Source organism: Rhinolophus ferrumequinum, chromosome 2 (genome assembly GCF_004115265.2).
Source record: "Rhinolophus ferrumequinum isolate MPI-CBG mRhiFer1 chromosome 2, mRhiFer1_v1.p, whole genome shotgun sequence".
Taxonomy (NCBI): Eukaryota; Metazoa; Chordata; class Mammalia; order Chiroptera; family Rhinolophidae; genus Rhinolophus; species Rhinolophus ferrumequinum.
Genome location: NC_046285.1, coordinates 56,338,720 through 56,355,070, shown reverse-complemented (window position 1 = coordinate 56,355,070; position 16,351 = coordinate 56,338,720). Strand labels below are relative to the sequence as shown.

General features: G+C 35.3%; 1 protein-coding gene across 10 annotated transcripts in view; it reads left to right on the top strand.

Annotated features, from left to right (window-relative positions):
• Positions 1 to 16,351, top strand: part of TP63 (tumor protein p63) — a 222,594-nt gene that overhangs the window by 118,997 nt on the left and 87,246 nt on the right. For 2 of the 10 annotated variants that reach the window (XM_033090075.1, XM_033090065.1), the window contains exon 1: positions 7,996 to 8,173. The exons of 5 other annotated variants lie outside the window; for them this stretch is intronic. In XM_033090075.1, the coding sequence (XP_032945966.1) occupies positions 8,132 to 8,173 (42 nt within the window). In that variant the 5' untranslated portion in view covers positions 7,996 to 8,131. Of the gene's footprint in view, positions 1 to 7,981; positions 8,174 to 16,351 lie in introns of those variants that run through there. 3 more of the 10 variants (XM_033090043.1, XM_033090094.1, XM_033090085.1) reach the window with 3 other exon arrangements.

The following is a 16,351-nucleotide window of genomic DNA, read 5'->3' as shown; positions in this document are numbered from 1 at the left end:
GAAGGGACTCAAATATATGGTGGTGGAAGAGATTTGACTTTGGGTGGTGAGCACACAATGCAATATACAGATGATGTATTATAGAATTGTATACTCGAAACCTATGTAATTAACCAATGTCACCCCAATAAATTTAATTTTAAAAAGACAAGTTAGGTTGTCTTTCCTATGGCTTTTGGTAGGGTCAATTATTTAAAAGCTGGTATTGCATTGGAAAACATCCCAGTGTGGAACCAGAAGGAAAGGTAGTGTGCTGTACAATTAGCTTGAATGAATATTTGTTCATTATCTATCCATTAAACAAAAGGGACTAACTCAGAAATGGAGGTGAGAACTGGACCCCAGGTTTCTGTGTGTTCTTTCCATTACTTCAAGCTGGCAATTGACTGCATCATCTATGACCACCTACTGTGACAACAGCCATTTGGAGTGGCAGTAAGTAGAAAGGAAAAGGACTAAGTATCATTTTAATCAGACTATCTATTGAAACACTAGAAGATACAATGTTTAAAAAAATAAGAATTTATAGAAGGCATTTAGTAGACATGTCTAAAATGACAGATATGAATAAACAAGATGATACAAGGGTACTGAGATCTATTTAAAACCTATCATAAACTAATTACTGCTATAGAGTCGGTTAGGAAGTTAAATGTTATGATACGTGATGATAGTTTGATTTTACAGATGAAGATTTAGAGAAGCTAAGTAAACACAACAGTTTTCAAACACAGGTTGGTTTGATTTAAAGACCTTCTCTTTCCAAAGTTGACCAATCAATGGGAATGGGGAAGTGTATGTTTACCCTAATGACTAATGTATAACAGCAATAGGAGGAAGTTCATTTTATTTGTGAGTTGTTAGTCTAATATAATGAAAATATTGTACATAATAGTATCTGTGAATGATGTGGTAGAGTGAGTTCTGTTTTACATTGTTGGTCTAAACAAAAAGTGGTATAATATCTGGAAATCAATGTAGTAGTGTCTATTAGCCTTTAAATTATTTCTATCTTTTAATTGAATAATTAAACTTCTGATTATGTACTTTAATAATGTAATACTTTTTGCTTTAAGGTTATAATGTTTAAAAATAGAAGCAAATTGAAAGTCCAATTATTGGTAAATGGCTAAATTAATTCAGTAAGATTATGTAGCAATTTTTAAACATAGCATTTAAAAAAAAAAGCATGTAATTACCTGAGTATGCACTTATATTAATAGGTTAATTTTTAAAAATAGGTATATGAACGTATTTATATAGACACAAGTATACGTATTTAACAAAATTTACCTTTAATATATACTATCACATGTACAGTTTGTAAAACACACAGTGTTGTGTGGAATGTGTATCTCTGTGAGAAAATATACCAAAATTTTAACAGTGATTACCTCTAGCTTCTGGAATAAATGACTAAAGAAGTTAGTTTTATGTAACAAAGTAATCAGAGTTCTTATTTCAATATGTATAATACTAAAGAACAAACTCGGAAAATATATGACAAATATGTCAAAGTGTTAATATTTTTATTAACAAAGAAAAACTGTTACTCCGAAGGGATAGGAATTAGGGGGAAGGCAAAGAACATTATTAGATCTTTTAAAGAAGAATGCAAAGGGCTAATAATCATATTGAAATACTTGTAGACTCACTAGCGATCAAAGGGATTCATATTAAAATAAGACATTTGTTATAAAGTTGGAAAAGATAATTCTCAATACTGTGGCCCTTATCCTCATACAAATGCAATCTGGTGTAGTCCTTTTAGAAAATAACTTGATTCTGTACCTAACAAGTAAATTAACTGTGTAACCATTGACCCAGTAGTTTTAGTTGTAGAAATATTTAACATGGGAAAATCCTCATAATACTATGATAACTTAAAAAAATTATGTTGAGTATGATCCTGATTTTGTTTCTAGAATACATATATAGACATAGGAGAAAGACCAAGGAAACTTTTAACAATAATTCTCTTTGAGTGGTATGCTTATACACGACATTTATTTCTTATTTTGATTTTTCAGTTTTTGCTTATAAATATCACATTATTTTTATAATCTAAACTTTTTAAAATGCAAAACGAATGGCAGTGTTAGGAGTGATGATTCTATCTCTGTACATATGCGTGCCTATTTACTTGGACTGTTTTGGAGCCCTTCAAAAGTAAGACAAAATCTAAATCTGGGGAAGTGCTTAAAATTCTGTTGTTATAATCGTAGAGTTGGGTATCTGGTAATGAGCTGTAAGACTGATATGGACATGACTTTGAAGGAGAGATAAACACTGGTGGGAGGAGATATGAACATACAATCTAACTGTACAGCCCAGTGTGTGGATGTGGGGACCAGAATATACAGGTTCTAATCTCAATTTCACCATTTAGTATTTGTCTGTATCTCAGTGTCTTCATCTTCATCTGAAATAGGGATAATAACAATACACAAGTCATAGATTTTTATGACAATTAATTGAGTTTATTATATAAAGTTCATTGAAGAGTACCTGACCCATAAGAAAACACAAAGAGAATCTAAACCCAGTCCACCATTCTAACTTCTATTCAAAGATTTACAAAAAAAACAAAACAAAACAAACAAACCAAAACTTACAGCTTGAATACAATTTAGGATTTAGGACAAAACTCATCTCCCATGCTATGCCTATAAGGCTTACTCATTTTTCAGAGCTTAGCTTGTGACCCTAAAAAGGATGTGATCTTAAATCTTGCTTTGGAATTTAGCCTTGTACTAAAGAGAAAATTAATCTAGTGAATTAATTCAGTGGCCTTCAATAACTTCTGCAAATGCTAATTCTTGTCACCTATCCGAAGTGGGAGGGGAAAGAAATTACTTAACTTGGGAAAGACTAGAGCTTTCAGTTTTACTCAGGATATTCTATTTGTCATCCTTTTACTTTATGGTAGCCAGCATTAAAATGATCTAATTGACTTTCTGCTACAGAAATTGGAAAGTCCCAACATTTCTTAAATTTCACACATGCTCTATAAAAGTCCAACCTTTTTTTTTTTTCACTATTACAGGTTTATCATGCTGACAATTTTCTTTTTTGATAAATAATTATTGAGGATTTGAAGTACTGTGCCTGGATTAAAAGCATCCTCTTTTCCTCTTTCTATTTTAATTAGATACTGTGCATTGATTCCTACAGGAAAATCATCTGTGTCATAGTAAATACTTTGGGTAAGGAATCTACTGTTCAACTTTCTAGTTCTTTCTTATAGAATTAAAATGTCTAGTTGAACTTATATTCATCAAGCTTTTATACACTAAATGTGATATGATGAACAGAAATGTACTACAACCTCAAATAGTCATAGCCAAGTAGAGGAGACAGACAAGTATACAACTTTTTGCATGTAAGGTAGTATTTTATTACTTTTAAAATACGCATTCATATACGAGAAGATTTTGAACTTCAGCTATAGAATTGGAGAACTCTTCATAAGGTGACATTTAAAGATTTTGAAAATGTTTTAATTTATCATGTAAAGAGAATGAAGGCATTTTAAACTGAGGGACTAGATAGGCCAAAGTGGCACAAATGGTCATCAGGGGCCATGCAGCAAGCAGAATGAAATATAGAGAAGGTGAGGCTGAGAGGATAGTTTGGGGCCAGACTTTGAAAGGCCTTGAGCTCCTGTGGAAATAGTGGGTTTTTTCCCATTGGCCTTGATGCCTCCTGCAGAGCGACATGATCAGACTTGTTTAGGAAAGATAAAGTGATGGTGAGGGGACTCTAAAGGGAAAGGGAGCAAATGGAGACAGTGTTGGATAGTTTTCTACCTCACTCAGATAGATGTGGGGTTAAAGCATGGAAAGATTGATATGTTAAGAACCAGGTGCATATTCTTTCTTGGAGTCTCAACTGCTGCTGTGAGAACAAGTTCACCGATCTTTCTTTACTTTAATAACTGATGACCCAATCCTAGTCCTAATCCACCCCATCCTAACTTTTCTTTTAATTCAGCAGAACTAAGGTCTTCATGAAAGAACCCACTGAAACACTTATCTACATTCTGTGGCTTCATGACTACTAAGCATTTCCATACCCTCTACACCTACCCCCAATCATTGAGTGCAGACATACTTGTAGATCCTGGAGCACAAAATGTTTCCATTTTTACTTCCTAGAGTTTTATAAGTACCATACATATTGTTCCCTACCCCACCTTATATAACATGGTTTAAGAGCGTCAAACAAATATTTTCTGTGTGCCAAGAATTTATATACTTGCTTAACTTTCTCACATAGAGATATAAAACGAAGTTATTGAGACTGATATATTATAAAGATGGCATGTCAAATCATAGAGAAAAAACATTTCATAAAATGATGAGGGTAAATTATCAATTTTCGTGGCAAGTGTTTCTTCATTTGTTTCTCATACCAACATAAATTCCAGCGAGTTAAAAGATTTGCATGTGAAAAAATTTTAAAAGCCATAATAACACCAGATGATAATATAGTTGAATAATTGTATAATGTCGGGCCGGGAAACACCTTTCAAATTAGGTTTGAAAAATAATGTCATAAGAGGAAAGCGAAAATTTGACTGTAGAAAAAAATAGGGTTTGTCTATGCCAAAAAGCAAACCACAAAACCAGATACAAGCCTGAAAGACCAGACACACACACACACACACACACACACACACACACACACACACGGCAGGAAAATATTTGCAGCAATTATGATGAGGTTAATATCTTTAATATACAAAGAATTCTTACATAAGTAACTGTTAAGAAGGGTATTCAACAAAATGTTAACAGTATTATTTCAGGAAAGCATACATGCTATCCCATATTTTGGGCAACTTCTGCAGCCAGCACACTGGACTTGTAGCAATGTCATCTTCATCCATGGGGCAGTGCTGACGTCTAATTCTGAGGCCGTGAGCTTTGAAAAATCTGAGGGAAATGTCTGAGAATAGAAAATTATGAGTTGTAAATAGAGTTTTTCTGACTCCTGAGGTCTTGGGAAAGCCACTTAAAGTCTTTGAGTTTGTTTATTTATCTGCAAAAGAGGGATAATAATACTTACCTACATCACTAAGTTGTTAGGAAAATTAATGCACATTACTAAACCTTTGAGATTCAAGGATAAGTATTGTTTTGTGGCAAGTGCAGTAAATAACCTTCTGCTTAAATAAATGTGTGATATTTATATCAGGTATTCACACTAATTCTGAAATTAATTATTATCAGATGTACTTTAATTAGCTCTTTTTTGGCAACATTTGTGCTAAATTCAAATTTAAATAACTTATTAGCTAATTTTTGTTGTTGTGAGGATATCTTAAAGCAAAAACAAACAAACACAAGTTACCCCCAACACATTATACCTTTTCCTTTATGTCATTTAAGCAATTTAGTATATGTGCAACTTGATTGCTTCATTTATGCAGTTCAGAGAGGAGCAAATTAAGGTACAAATATTCAAGTAAAATAAGAAAAATGTGACTAATCCTTTCAATCACTTCTGTGAATTCTGGACAGAGACTCTTATCTTTGTAATGCTCTTTAGAAATCATTTAGTTCTGCCCCTCATTTCATGAACAAGGAACCTGAATCCAGAGTGGTTAAGTAACCTGCCCCAAGGGCACAGAGCTAGCTAGCTAAAGGCAAAGCTGGGAACAGAGCCTCGTCTCCTAGTTACTCCTGTAACCCCCAGTCCAGAGCTCTGTTCCTTCGACTACCCAAAGTAGCCATGGCAGATGTATAATATCTTATATATAAGAGATATATACATATGTCTTAGAATTTGTCCATAATCTCGGTAGGTATATTAGATAGCGACAATAGTCAGAATTGATTGAGCTGACGGCTGAGGGGCTAGATAGTTGGAGTTTGACTCTTTAGTCCATCACATCCTAATGGGAATCTTTTGACTTTGTGAAAAATGAAATTTGTTTCCATTTTGATAGAATATCATCAAGAGTTGAGACTGTGAACCCTAGATTTCAAGGTTCAAATGGTTACACTACCCCAGTAGTGTAAAAAAAGAATCCAATAATGACTTTCTGGGTAGTTTTGCCAACTAGTGGAGTTTACTCTAGATCACTGATTCCCAAGCCTGACACATTCAGACCTGCCTAGTGGGCTGTATAAAATACAGATATGGAGGCCACATTTCTGAAGAGTCAGAGCCAGAAATCTGTTTTTAAAAAGCACCTTGGATGATTCCCAGGGTCACCCAAATTTTTGAACAGCTGGAATAGAGCACAGCTCCAAGGAAGTGACCATCTGCTTTCCACTATTGACCGTGAAGCTGTCGGTAGAGTAGAATTTAAATACACAGTACAAATAATTATACTGCATTTTGTAAGGTTTTTGTTTGTTTGTTTGTTTGTTGCCTTGTAGTCAGTGCTTATTTGGTTAATTATAAGTAGTAAGAGGTCATCTTCACAATATTCCTATCAGGAAATGAATATTATGTCTGATATAAATTTGTAGTGTTAAAGAACGTTGTCATATTCTTGGACACTTGAGATCAAATGATGCTTCTGAATTTTCTGCAAAAAAAGGAAACATTCTTACCAGTACCTCAGAGGCTTTAAAATAAATATCACCCCAAAGATCACATCATCCTTTATGTACATGCATTTTATAAATACGGAAATAGAAGTAAAGAGGAAGCAAATCCAAGGTCATGAATATATTTGCACACTTTATTTCTAAAATATATGTAGTAATCTATTCTGGCTTCTAATTTATTTTAATCTTCTTCTAATTTTTAGAAAAAATCTAGATATTCACTTGTAGGTAACTTGGCCAATTGTAAATTGCAGGCAGGAGAGAGGATATCGGCTTCCTGAGTTGGAGGTGGGGAGTGCTGTTTAGATATAAACCTAACTGAATTATGTAGAATACTCAGCAGCAATGTGAGTATTTTAGTGACTCACTGAATAACCATCAGGGTGAGTTTCATCCTCACTAAATCATGGTAACCAAGGCCAGATTCTACATGAATGTTCTTATGTATTTATATAAATACATTTTTAAGGAAAAAGCTAATTAGTCTCTCACACTTTAAGATTTAGTTTTTCTACTAGTAATTTATTACCTGTTTATAGAAAAATATATTATCTTTGAACAGTAATAAAACCTAAATACAGCAGAGAAAATAAATATTCAATTAGATAAGATATTGTATTGATTCCATGTTTCCAGAAATAGTGATAGAAATAAGCATTCTTTCTTTTTTTTTTAAGGGCTTTAAAAAAAAAAAAAATGGGCACATTTCCCAGGATTTGTATTCCTTGTACATAATATGGATGTTTGTTTGTTTTTACAAGTTAACGGGACCAATGGTTTAAATTGTTATTGAAGCATGCTCTGAAAAATCAAGTGGCTTATCTTGGCATAGTTTTGTATGAAACCACTGGCATTTCTCTCGGGAGAATAAGTTGAAAACTTTTCAGCTATCAGGCAGTGGTTTTTAATTTTTTGAGGATATAAAACCATGAATTTGAGTATTTTCCACTAATTTCTAACTTTGTGTAATCATTTTTGAAACTCCACATTTAGGTGTTTTGTTGTTGTTGTTGTTGTTGTTGTTTTAAATAACCCTTCCAAAAGCATTATCTGAAGTTTTACTTTCCAGTTGCAAAGTGTAAAATAACTTTTTTAAATGTCTTCTGTAAGTCCTGGTGTTGGTATGGTTTGTGGTTTGTTTGGGTAGATTTTGTTTTGTTTTTAGGAGGGAGGGCACTTTCTTAAGAAAGAGACAAGGGAAAGTTTTACCTGTCTGTCTGTCTCCCCTGTTTTTTTTTTCCTCTTTCTTTTTCTTTAAAGATTGGTGATAAGGAATTCTAGCTACTTAATGAGATGGGAGAGGCCTCACTCCATTGGAGTGGAGGAGTCCAGGTGGAAGTTGATGGATTGGACAGGTAAAGAGAAGAGTCCCGCCCCCTCATGCCTATAGTTGGGTATATATTAGGGAACCTAAAATTATGTACAGAGAGAGAAAGAGAGAGAGGGACTTGAGTTCTGTTATCTTCTTAGTAGATTCCTATTGTAAGGGTCTCAGAGGGGGTGGGGGGGTTGGCAAAATCCTGGAGCCAGAAGAGAGGACAGCGGCATTGATCAATCTTACAGCTAACATGTTGTACCTGGAAAACAATGCCCAGACTCAATTTAGTGAGGTAAGGATTTCAAATTTTAGCTCTCCATTTAGAGATGCTTTTTGATTTTTTGTATTGTAAATAAAAGCTTACATATTTGTGGTTCTCGGTCACCCAATATAAAGTTTTTGCAAATTGTATGTAGGAATCTCCTTTTCTTGGTTAATGTTTTCTGTGGTGATGGTAAGATTTTTATTTTTTAAGTAGAATATGAAAATGTAGGAGAAAATAAAAATTTCTGGGTGGCGTTATGTATTTGAAAAACCTACTATTCAGGAGTTTATAAAATGACTTTTTATAAGAACAAAGTGAGAGAGCAGATCACATTCTGCTAGATACATCGAAGTGACTCCACTGTTGAGTATTCACATACTAGTAAGAAAAATTAGTTGACTGTGTCTTAACTCAGTTAAATTCTCAGTTCTGTCTCCAGACTTCATCCTAAAAGCAAATGAAGCTTTTTTTCAAAACAATCAGGTGAGATTTTTTAAAGCCATCTTCTTTTTGAATTCTATCAATCCAGAGACTCATGTAAATCCTGAGGGAACTTCAATAATGTATCTATTGTCTGGTAATTAACTTAGACTTTCACTGTGTAATGACAAACTTCTTTGGAGAGATGCATTATTAAATATTTATACATGCATACATGTAAATGTGTATTTTAGCATGTAGGGTTTTATTTAAGGAATTGATGGTTTGCCTCTCTGATTCTCCTCAACAAGTTTATCTCAGGGATTGAAATCAGTGGGCAAAGGTATAAGAAAAAACTCCTGAAGAGACTGTAAGACTTTGAGGAAGTTTCCTAAGGTTGAGGGAGGTCTAACAACAATATTAGTTTACATTCCTCAGAATAGGGCAGCTGTGTTGACACTAATCACATGGAGGGGTGCAGTGTGCGGAGAGCGAGTTCAGTGAGTGTTTCGGATGAAAATGCTTGCAGGTGAATGCTTGGAAAGGTAGACTGGAGTATTCCAATTAAGTGCCTTAAAAAATCAAAACAAAGTACACAGCATTCTGGTGCAGACTGCAAACGGTAGAAACTAGCAAAGGGCAGCAAAGCAGGGCCTGCACTGTCATATGGACCATGCAATTGTCTAGACACCTGAGCTGTGCAAATATAACAGGGGAAATATCAAGTTATCTAATGAAGGAAAAGGAAGTGGCGATTTTCCTTAAAAACATTCAGCCAGCTTGCTTGTCCTCAGTGGAGAAACTTGAGTTTCTCGTTTTACTTTAATATTGAAAGTTAGCTTAAAATGTTACTAAATAAAAAAAAAAAAAGAGGTAACTTTTAAGTTTATCTTGTTGTTTCTATCTGATCCAATATTGTCCAGTTTTAATCATTACAAAAATGATTCGTCGGTCGTATAGTATTTGACTTTGTGTTTGTTCCTGAGCTATTTCACGCACAGTATTTACAAGCAGGCTGGGATTTGACTTTACGTGTCTGAGTATAATGGGGCAGAAGCAAATGTTGGTTTGCGATATCTGTAAGAAAAGTATAAAGTTGACATAAAATGGAAAGAAATGGTTATTTCTCATGAAAGGAAAAAAAAATACATAGATGTTGCAATTAGAAGATACCTGTAGGAATTATTGACTTTTATTTTATGGAGGCAAAACAGTCATGTTGTATATGAGAGTCTGAGGAAAGAAAATACCTTTACATGGGTTTGACTTTTTGAAAACTTTAGGTAAACCTGTGGTCAGGGTCTAAAAAGGCAGCAGTTGTCTGTTTTCTGTTGGAATGCTGCTAATGTACATAGATGATATCTATGAAAAAAATATGGCTGAATTTCTCTACTTTCCTGCATCTTTTTGTATATTGCCACCATGAATGTTATATCCTTCTGCCAGTCTCTGTATTATGCATTATCTTCAGGGCTTGAGTTCCATTCTATTGTTAAGAACAGCTTTATTTTCTGTATAGGGTTATGTTTAGTCCTCTGTAAAAATGCAGTTCTACATCTGAATATGTGAAATGCCTAGTAGTACATAGCTCTGAGAATCCTAAAACTTAATACAAACTCTAAAACATTTTGGGACTCAACTTAAGGTAACATTTATTAGTAATTATCAATACAGAAATGGCAATCTACTATTATCAGGTAAGAATTGTTAAAAATTGGTCAGATTAAGAATAAAAAGGCATGTAACTCCCTGAGAGAGCAAAATTTATTTTAAAACCATAATCCGTTCTCTGACTTCAAAATAACTTTCAAATTTAATATGCTAGTAACTTCTTTTGGGTAATAACTCAAAAAGAGTACAAGAACAGTGTTTCTTCTCTACCCCCTTTTCTACAACTTTTGTATTCCTTCCCCAGAAACAGAGCTGGATTTTGGGAAGCTGTTAAAGAATAGGAAAGGCTCCGGAAGGGAGGAGAACACAGGGCAGGATGTAACAGGCAGGGCTTAAGGTTCCATCCTTGGGTTACAATGGAGAGGCCTCAAGCTATCACCACCACTCCGGTGTGCCAGGCTTGGAATGACACAGCCTGTGGGACTGGTCCCAGATTTGGAGAGAGAAGCTCAAAAAAAAAAGGAAATTCTTCACAGATTAAGTTTGAGTTCAATTTTCTTGCCAAAAAAACCGAGGAGTGTGTGTGTGTGTGTGTGTGTGTGTGTGTGTTTATGTGCGCACGTGTGTGAAAAAGAGATTGAGAGAGAGAGAGAGAGAGAGAGAGAGAGAGAGAACGAGAGAGAGAGAAACTCTCAAACTCCTCCTTAGAAGGGCATTTTTATTGAAAATCCCCATCCAGGGTTCTAGATGAAGAGGGAAAGGTACTTGGTGAAAGGGTTACAATATTCTACAAGTAAAAGGGACTTCAAGGCTAGGATATTGAAACACCTCTCTTTAGAAATTGAGACTAGTGATTTTTCTTTTTGTAGTTAAATGAGTACCATTTACCTAAACTTTTTTCTCTTTACTACCAAGGAGAGATAGAATACACTCTAAAAATGGCTGCTGTGATTCATAGTAGAGGCTCCAAAAAAGTTTCCGTAAAAACGTGATGTGCAAATATAGTTGAGAGCAAAAGAAAAGTTCTAAGGGAGCGGTATAAGCTGTTGGAGTCCAGGTCATTGCCATAATTGTCCTCTGGGCCTGTCGAGGGAAATAGTCTTTCCTGTCCTAATACTGTTTCCAAAGGCTGAATCATATTTTTCCCATGGGAGTGATTTTTCTCTTAATAGGAAATGTATTAGCTTAAGCTTTCCCATGTTGTGCTTCTGAGATGTATAACACCTTCGATAAAAACACAGCAGTAAGAAGCAGAGGCTGCAGGTTTGATTCAGGTGTCAGCCAGGCTGTGCTCCTCACTCCATGCTGCAGTCTTAGATTATACTTCATGTTTTACAACTAGTTGCCCTCAAGCCCAGAGGGGACTGGGAGAAAGAGATCTTAGAAACAGATCATGGCTCATACCTTCCTTCACTACTATTGGAAAAATGAGTGGTGGTAATAAATCACTTATCCTTTACCTCGATAAGGAAAAAGCATGTTTGGTTTGGTTTGTTTTTTAGAAGAGCAGTGATCCGCAACGGGAGTATGGAGAGTACAGTAGGAAGCATGAATGAATGCCTGGGTTAGCTATAGCAACCAAAAAAATACCAGTGCTCTTTCATCTTACTACATACATTTTCTAAATGCAAAGTTGTTAAAGTTTTCTTGGACAATGAGCATATACCAAATTTAGGTCCTATATTTTTCCTGTGAAGGGAGTATACATCTGAAGTCATGAGATTTTATGTTTATCAAGGAAGGATATGGGACAAACAGTTGAGACATATGTTACCACAGATGTACCCCAGCTTTCTTTGAGTGGACATGATTTTTTGGGGGTGGGACCTGAGCTGGCGGGATAGAGGGGGATAGGTAAAAAAAATCCTTCCTTCATGATAATATGAAATTAAACTTTATCCTTTGTTAAATACATTTTTAGCTTTTAATTGTTTTATGTTGCTAAAAAAGGAAGAGCAAACACAGATACCAAAAAGACATCTCAGTGAAAAATCACTTGGGTCTTGCCATAAAAGTCTAACTATTTTGAAGATAAAAATGTTTCCAAGCCTAATAGACTCACAATTTTCCTTCAAATGTTTGATGAGAAAAAAATCAGATGACTGATGCGTCATTATTGTCCAGTGCCAATTTAGCGGACTGAGTTGCCTGTAAAGGGTATGTGATAGGGTAGTGGATTTTGTTTCTGGAAGAGAATGGATTGATGTATCAAAGTAAAACAGTTGATCCAAAAGTTAAACTATAAATTATATTCCTAGTCTTTTTTTATGAACACATTTTGGAGGCACAATAGTGAGTAGTGGCTTATTAGTGTGCTACTTTTCTAAATATTGTATAATTTTCTCTTAAACCTTAAGTGAAGTTGTAATATTCATGAATAGTAATATTGAGGGGAGAAACTTAGGTTACAAGAAAGACAAACATACTCTTTTTAAAAAATATTTACTGAGCAACGGTTACATATAAGATGGTGCATAGGCTACAAAAATGAGTTAAGAAACAGTTCCTACACCAAGAATTTTACAGTTTATGAGGGAATGAATATATATAGTCATAACAAAGGATAGATCTTCAAGGTCATATGTGAAGGGCGAGGAAAATGATATAAAGTTCAGAGGAAGACAGTACCTTGAAGCAGGAGGATTGAGAAAGTCAACATGGATATGTGGGATGTAGCTGTACTTGGAAGGACAGGTGGCTCTTTCTAAGTCCTAAACGTGTAAGAGGGAACGAGAATTTCAGGTGAAGAAACAAGCAACAGCACAGGAAGAGAGGTGGGGTGAATTCTGGTGTGCTCAGAAATGTTAAATTGTTCAGATGGAATTGGACGTATGAACGAGTTGGGAAATAAAGTTAGAAATGCAAGCTAGAGTGGGCTCATGGTGGGTCATAACACATTTTATATAGTGGCAATGATAAGCCATGCAAGGATTTTCACAGAGCAGTGGTGTAATGGGAGCTGTACTAGGGCACAATTGGAGAGAATAAATGGCTTTGCTCAAGACTGCCTAGAAATATAAAACCCATTTCTTTGCATTGCGCATTGGCTGCCTGTTTTGCAAGAATATCCATCATTTTTCTGGGACCTATGAAAGGGTAGAAATGGATTGTTTCTAAAGTTTCCTATGACTTGTGTATTCTCTGCCTGTAGCTCTCTTTCATAGTCATGGCCCCTGCTATAAATAAGTTGGGAACCCTTGGTCTTGGTTTGTCCTTATTTGTGTAAGTATGTTCATACAAATATAATTATTAATCGCACCACTTTCACTTTCAAAAGTGTTCTAGTTACAAGACAAAGTATATGGCCATCCTATACACAAAGACCCCACTCTTTGTTTCATTATTTTCTCCTTACTCCTTAACGAAAAAGTAGTATAAGTTTGGCGGTAAAACAAATAGAGTGATTTTGCTATCTCAGCCACAAACCATTTAGATTATTTCCCCCATGAAAATAAGCATTTCCTTACAACCTAACACAGAGCTAATTAAGTATAGTTACGGTGCAAGACAACATAAGGAAAGCAGAAGTTACGAAGTTGCAGCCACTGGCCTCCGAGCATTCACAACCCTAGAGTGCATGTAAGTTGTTCATAAATGACTCCGGTGTAAAAGACACCAAAAGGTAAGGCACATTTTGGTAAAAGACACCAAAAGTTCTCAAAGACAGTGAAATGGCTTCAAACTGTTCTCGACAAAGGTCATATTTCACATAGTTTAAAGATCAGAATTTAGCCGGGGGTAGAAGGGGGGAGGGGAAGAAGGTCACTCTGTGTAGAGGGTAGAAAAAATGAATAAAAATACAAGGAGAACTGCATAGGACCAGATAAAAGAGCGTGATGTATTGACTTGGAAAGAGAATGTTGATTTAAACACTGATCTGTATTGAATATGTCAAAATGGAAATATTTTGTACAAATAGCAACAAAAGGTGATACGGGCTTTTATCTCAGTAGGAGCTAGAACCCATGCGTATTTCGAAAGCATGGGCAGTGTTCAGAATTCAAGATTGAAAACTTTGTCTGTGTGCTTCAGGGATGGTAAGTGGCATCACGCAGGGAGGGAGAAGAATTAGCCCAAAGGATTGGTTGGGTTAGGTTCAGTTGAGGTTTTCCTGTTCTCATTCCTTAGACTTCTATTGAGACAGATAAGGTGTCTTACCCTTATAGGGATTCCATAATTACATTTTTAAAAATTAATCAAATCTAGGAGCAAAACCCAGACTGATTCTCCATGTTAAGTAGTATCAACTAACTTTATTTATGAAATACACATAGTCATCTTAGAATTGGGACAAGAAAACCTTGTTCTCTGGTCACTGCTCTAAATGCAAACAGTAATCCTAAAGTTAAATGTGACACAATATATCTACCAACTATGACATATGTCCAGAAATGAGAATTTCCAGTTCTAGTTGGGCAATGATAGAGCAGAAGCAAATATGCACGTCCCATTTAAGAAACAAATAACCTCTGAAATCAAACAAAAAACAGCAGCAACAAAAATCATGATCTTGGTATTTCAAAATTTTAAATCTTTGCTACAATTTTTTTTTCAAATTTCATTTCATACAAGGATACACATTTGTATTTAAGATTTGAACATAAATATTGGAGGAAGACCTGTGTTTACCCATATTAATAGGCTCCCTTTCCATAGCCTCCTTCATTATTTCCATTTCACCCAAGAAGTAAATGTAGGCAATTAAAGAGATAATAGTGGGATAGGAGAGGGTAGGTTCATGGGGAAAGAAACTAAGTGACTTGATTTAAAGTCAAAGGGAGTAGGTAGGAGGGAGAACTGGGCTCTAGGATAAACAAGGGGATGTCCAAGCTTGTAGCTCATTCCTTCCTCTACCTTACCAACTAAATCCTGGACTTGTATAAAGTAGATTTGGAAAATTATCAAATGTTAGCATGTAATTGTCCTGCCTTTAACTTTGTGCAGACGTTAGAGGAAGCAATGGATATCCACAAATGCCCCATTGCTACAAACCCTCCTTTGCAGAAATAAGTAGTTAAATGCTGTGTCTATAAAGTCTTCTCAGAAACAGAAGACTTTATACTTCCTCACTTTTGATTGTCTTATTTGGATTGATAACATAGCACACCTATACTATTCAAGAAGTATCCCTTTCTATCTCTGAAAAAGAAATTTGGAAAGTTCTTTATTTCATGTTTGATAATGACCACATTTATACACTCTAAGTTTCTTTTCCAAAGACAAACTCAAGATGGCTTCACCGGATAATATTCACCTGTCAACTTAAAATTAAGTGACTGGTGTTAAGATAAAGCACATGCTGGTTCTAGGTGAAGGAATAACTGGCCAGAATGAAACATTTTTGGAATGTTAGTGGATGTGTGTACAGTGTAAATTGATATCTCATGCAAAACTTGTGAACTGAATTGCATCTTGTCTGTGTTTCTTAAATGGCCAAAAAAAAAAAAAAAAAAAAAAATCCTCATAAAAGCTGAAAGAGGGAATTTTGAGTCAAACTGTGGTGTGTTGCCAGAGGCGGAAATTTATGAAACACTCTCATCAGCTCTTCTGGAAACACTACAAAAGAAATAGTTCTACTTTCTTATTGGTGCTAAAGCCACTAATAGATGCAGTTTAGTATAATACCCCGATGAGAATTACCACCCCCAAAGTGCGCTTGCCTTGGAAAGAACTCTGTACAGGCATTTTCTTTTTCCTTTTAAGCTTGTGCAAAACACCCAAAGGGGCCATTTCCAATCCAGGCAATGATCTTTCTCAAGTTTATTCTTTCTCAGATCACAGAGACAATGGGAATATGCCCTGTTTACTCAAATCAGTCTGGATTAGTGTCACTCTATTGATGGAGTCAGAATTAAAAGGAAAACCATTACTCTCTCAAAGGGCAATATCAGATGTTTTGGGAATGGCTTGATTACTTTTAAATAGACCATGTGAGACTCTGTCACTAGAATAAGGTTGAGGACTCTACAAGATATACAGAGAGACTGGTAACACTGGGTGAAGCAGAACGCCCTTTATAAGCCTTAGGCCTGGGAAATCATTTCAATAGACAATCCCAAAGAGCTTGAAAGGCTTAAATTCAGAACAGTGAGGTTTCAGAAAAGATCATTTTCCTGCCTTCTTTTTATACTCCGACACCACCCCCCAAATATTTATCTCCAGGTCAAATCCCTG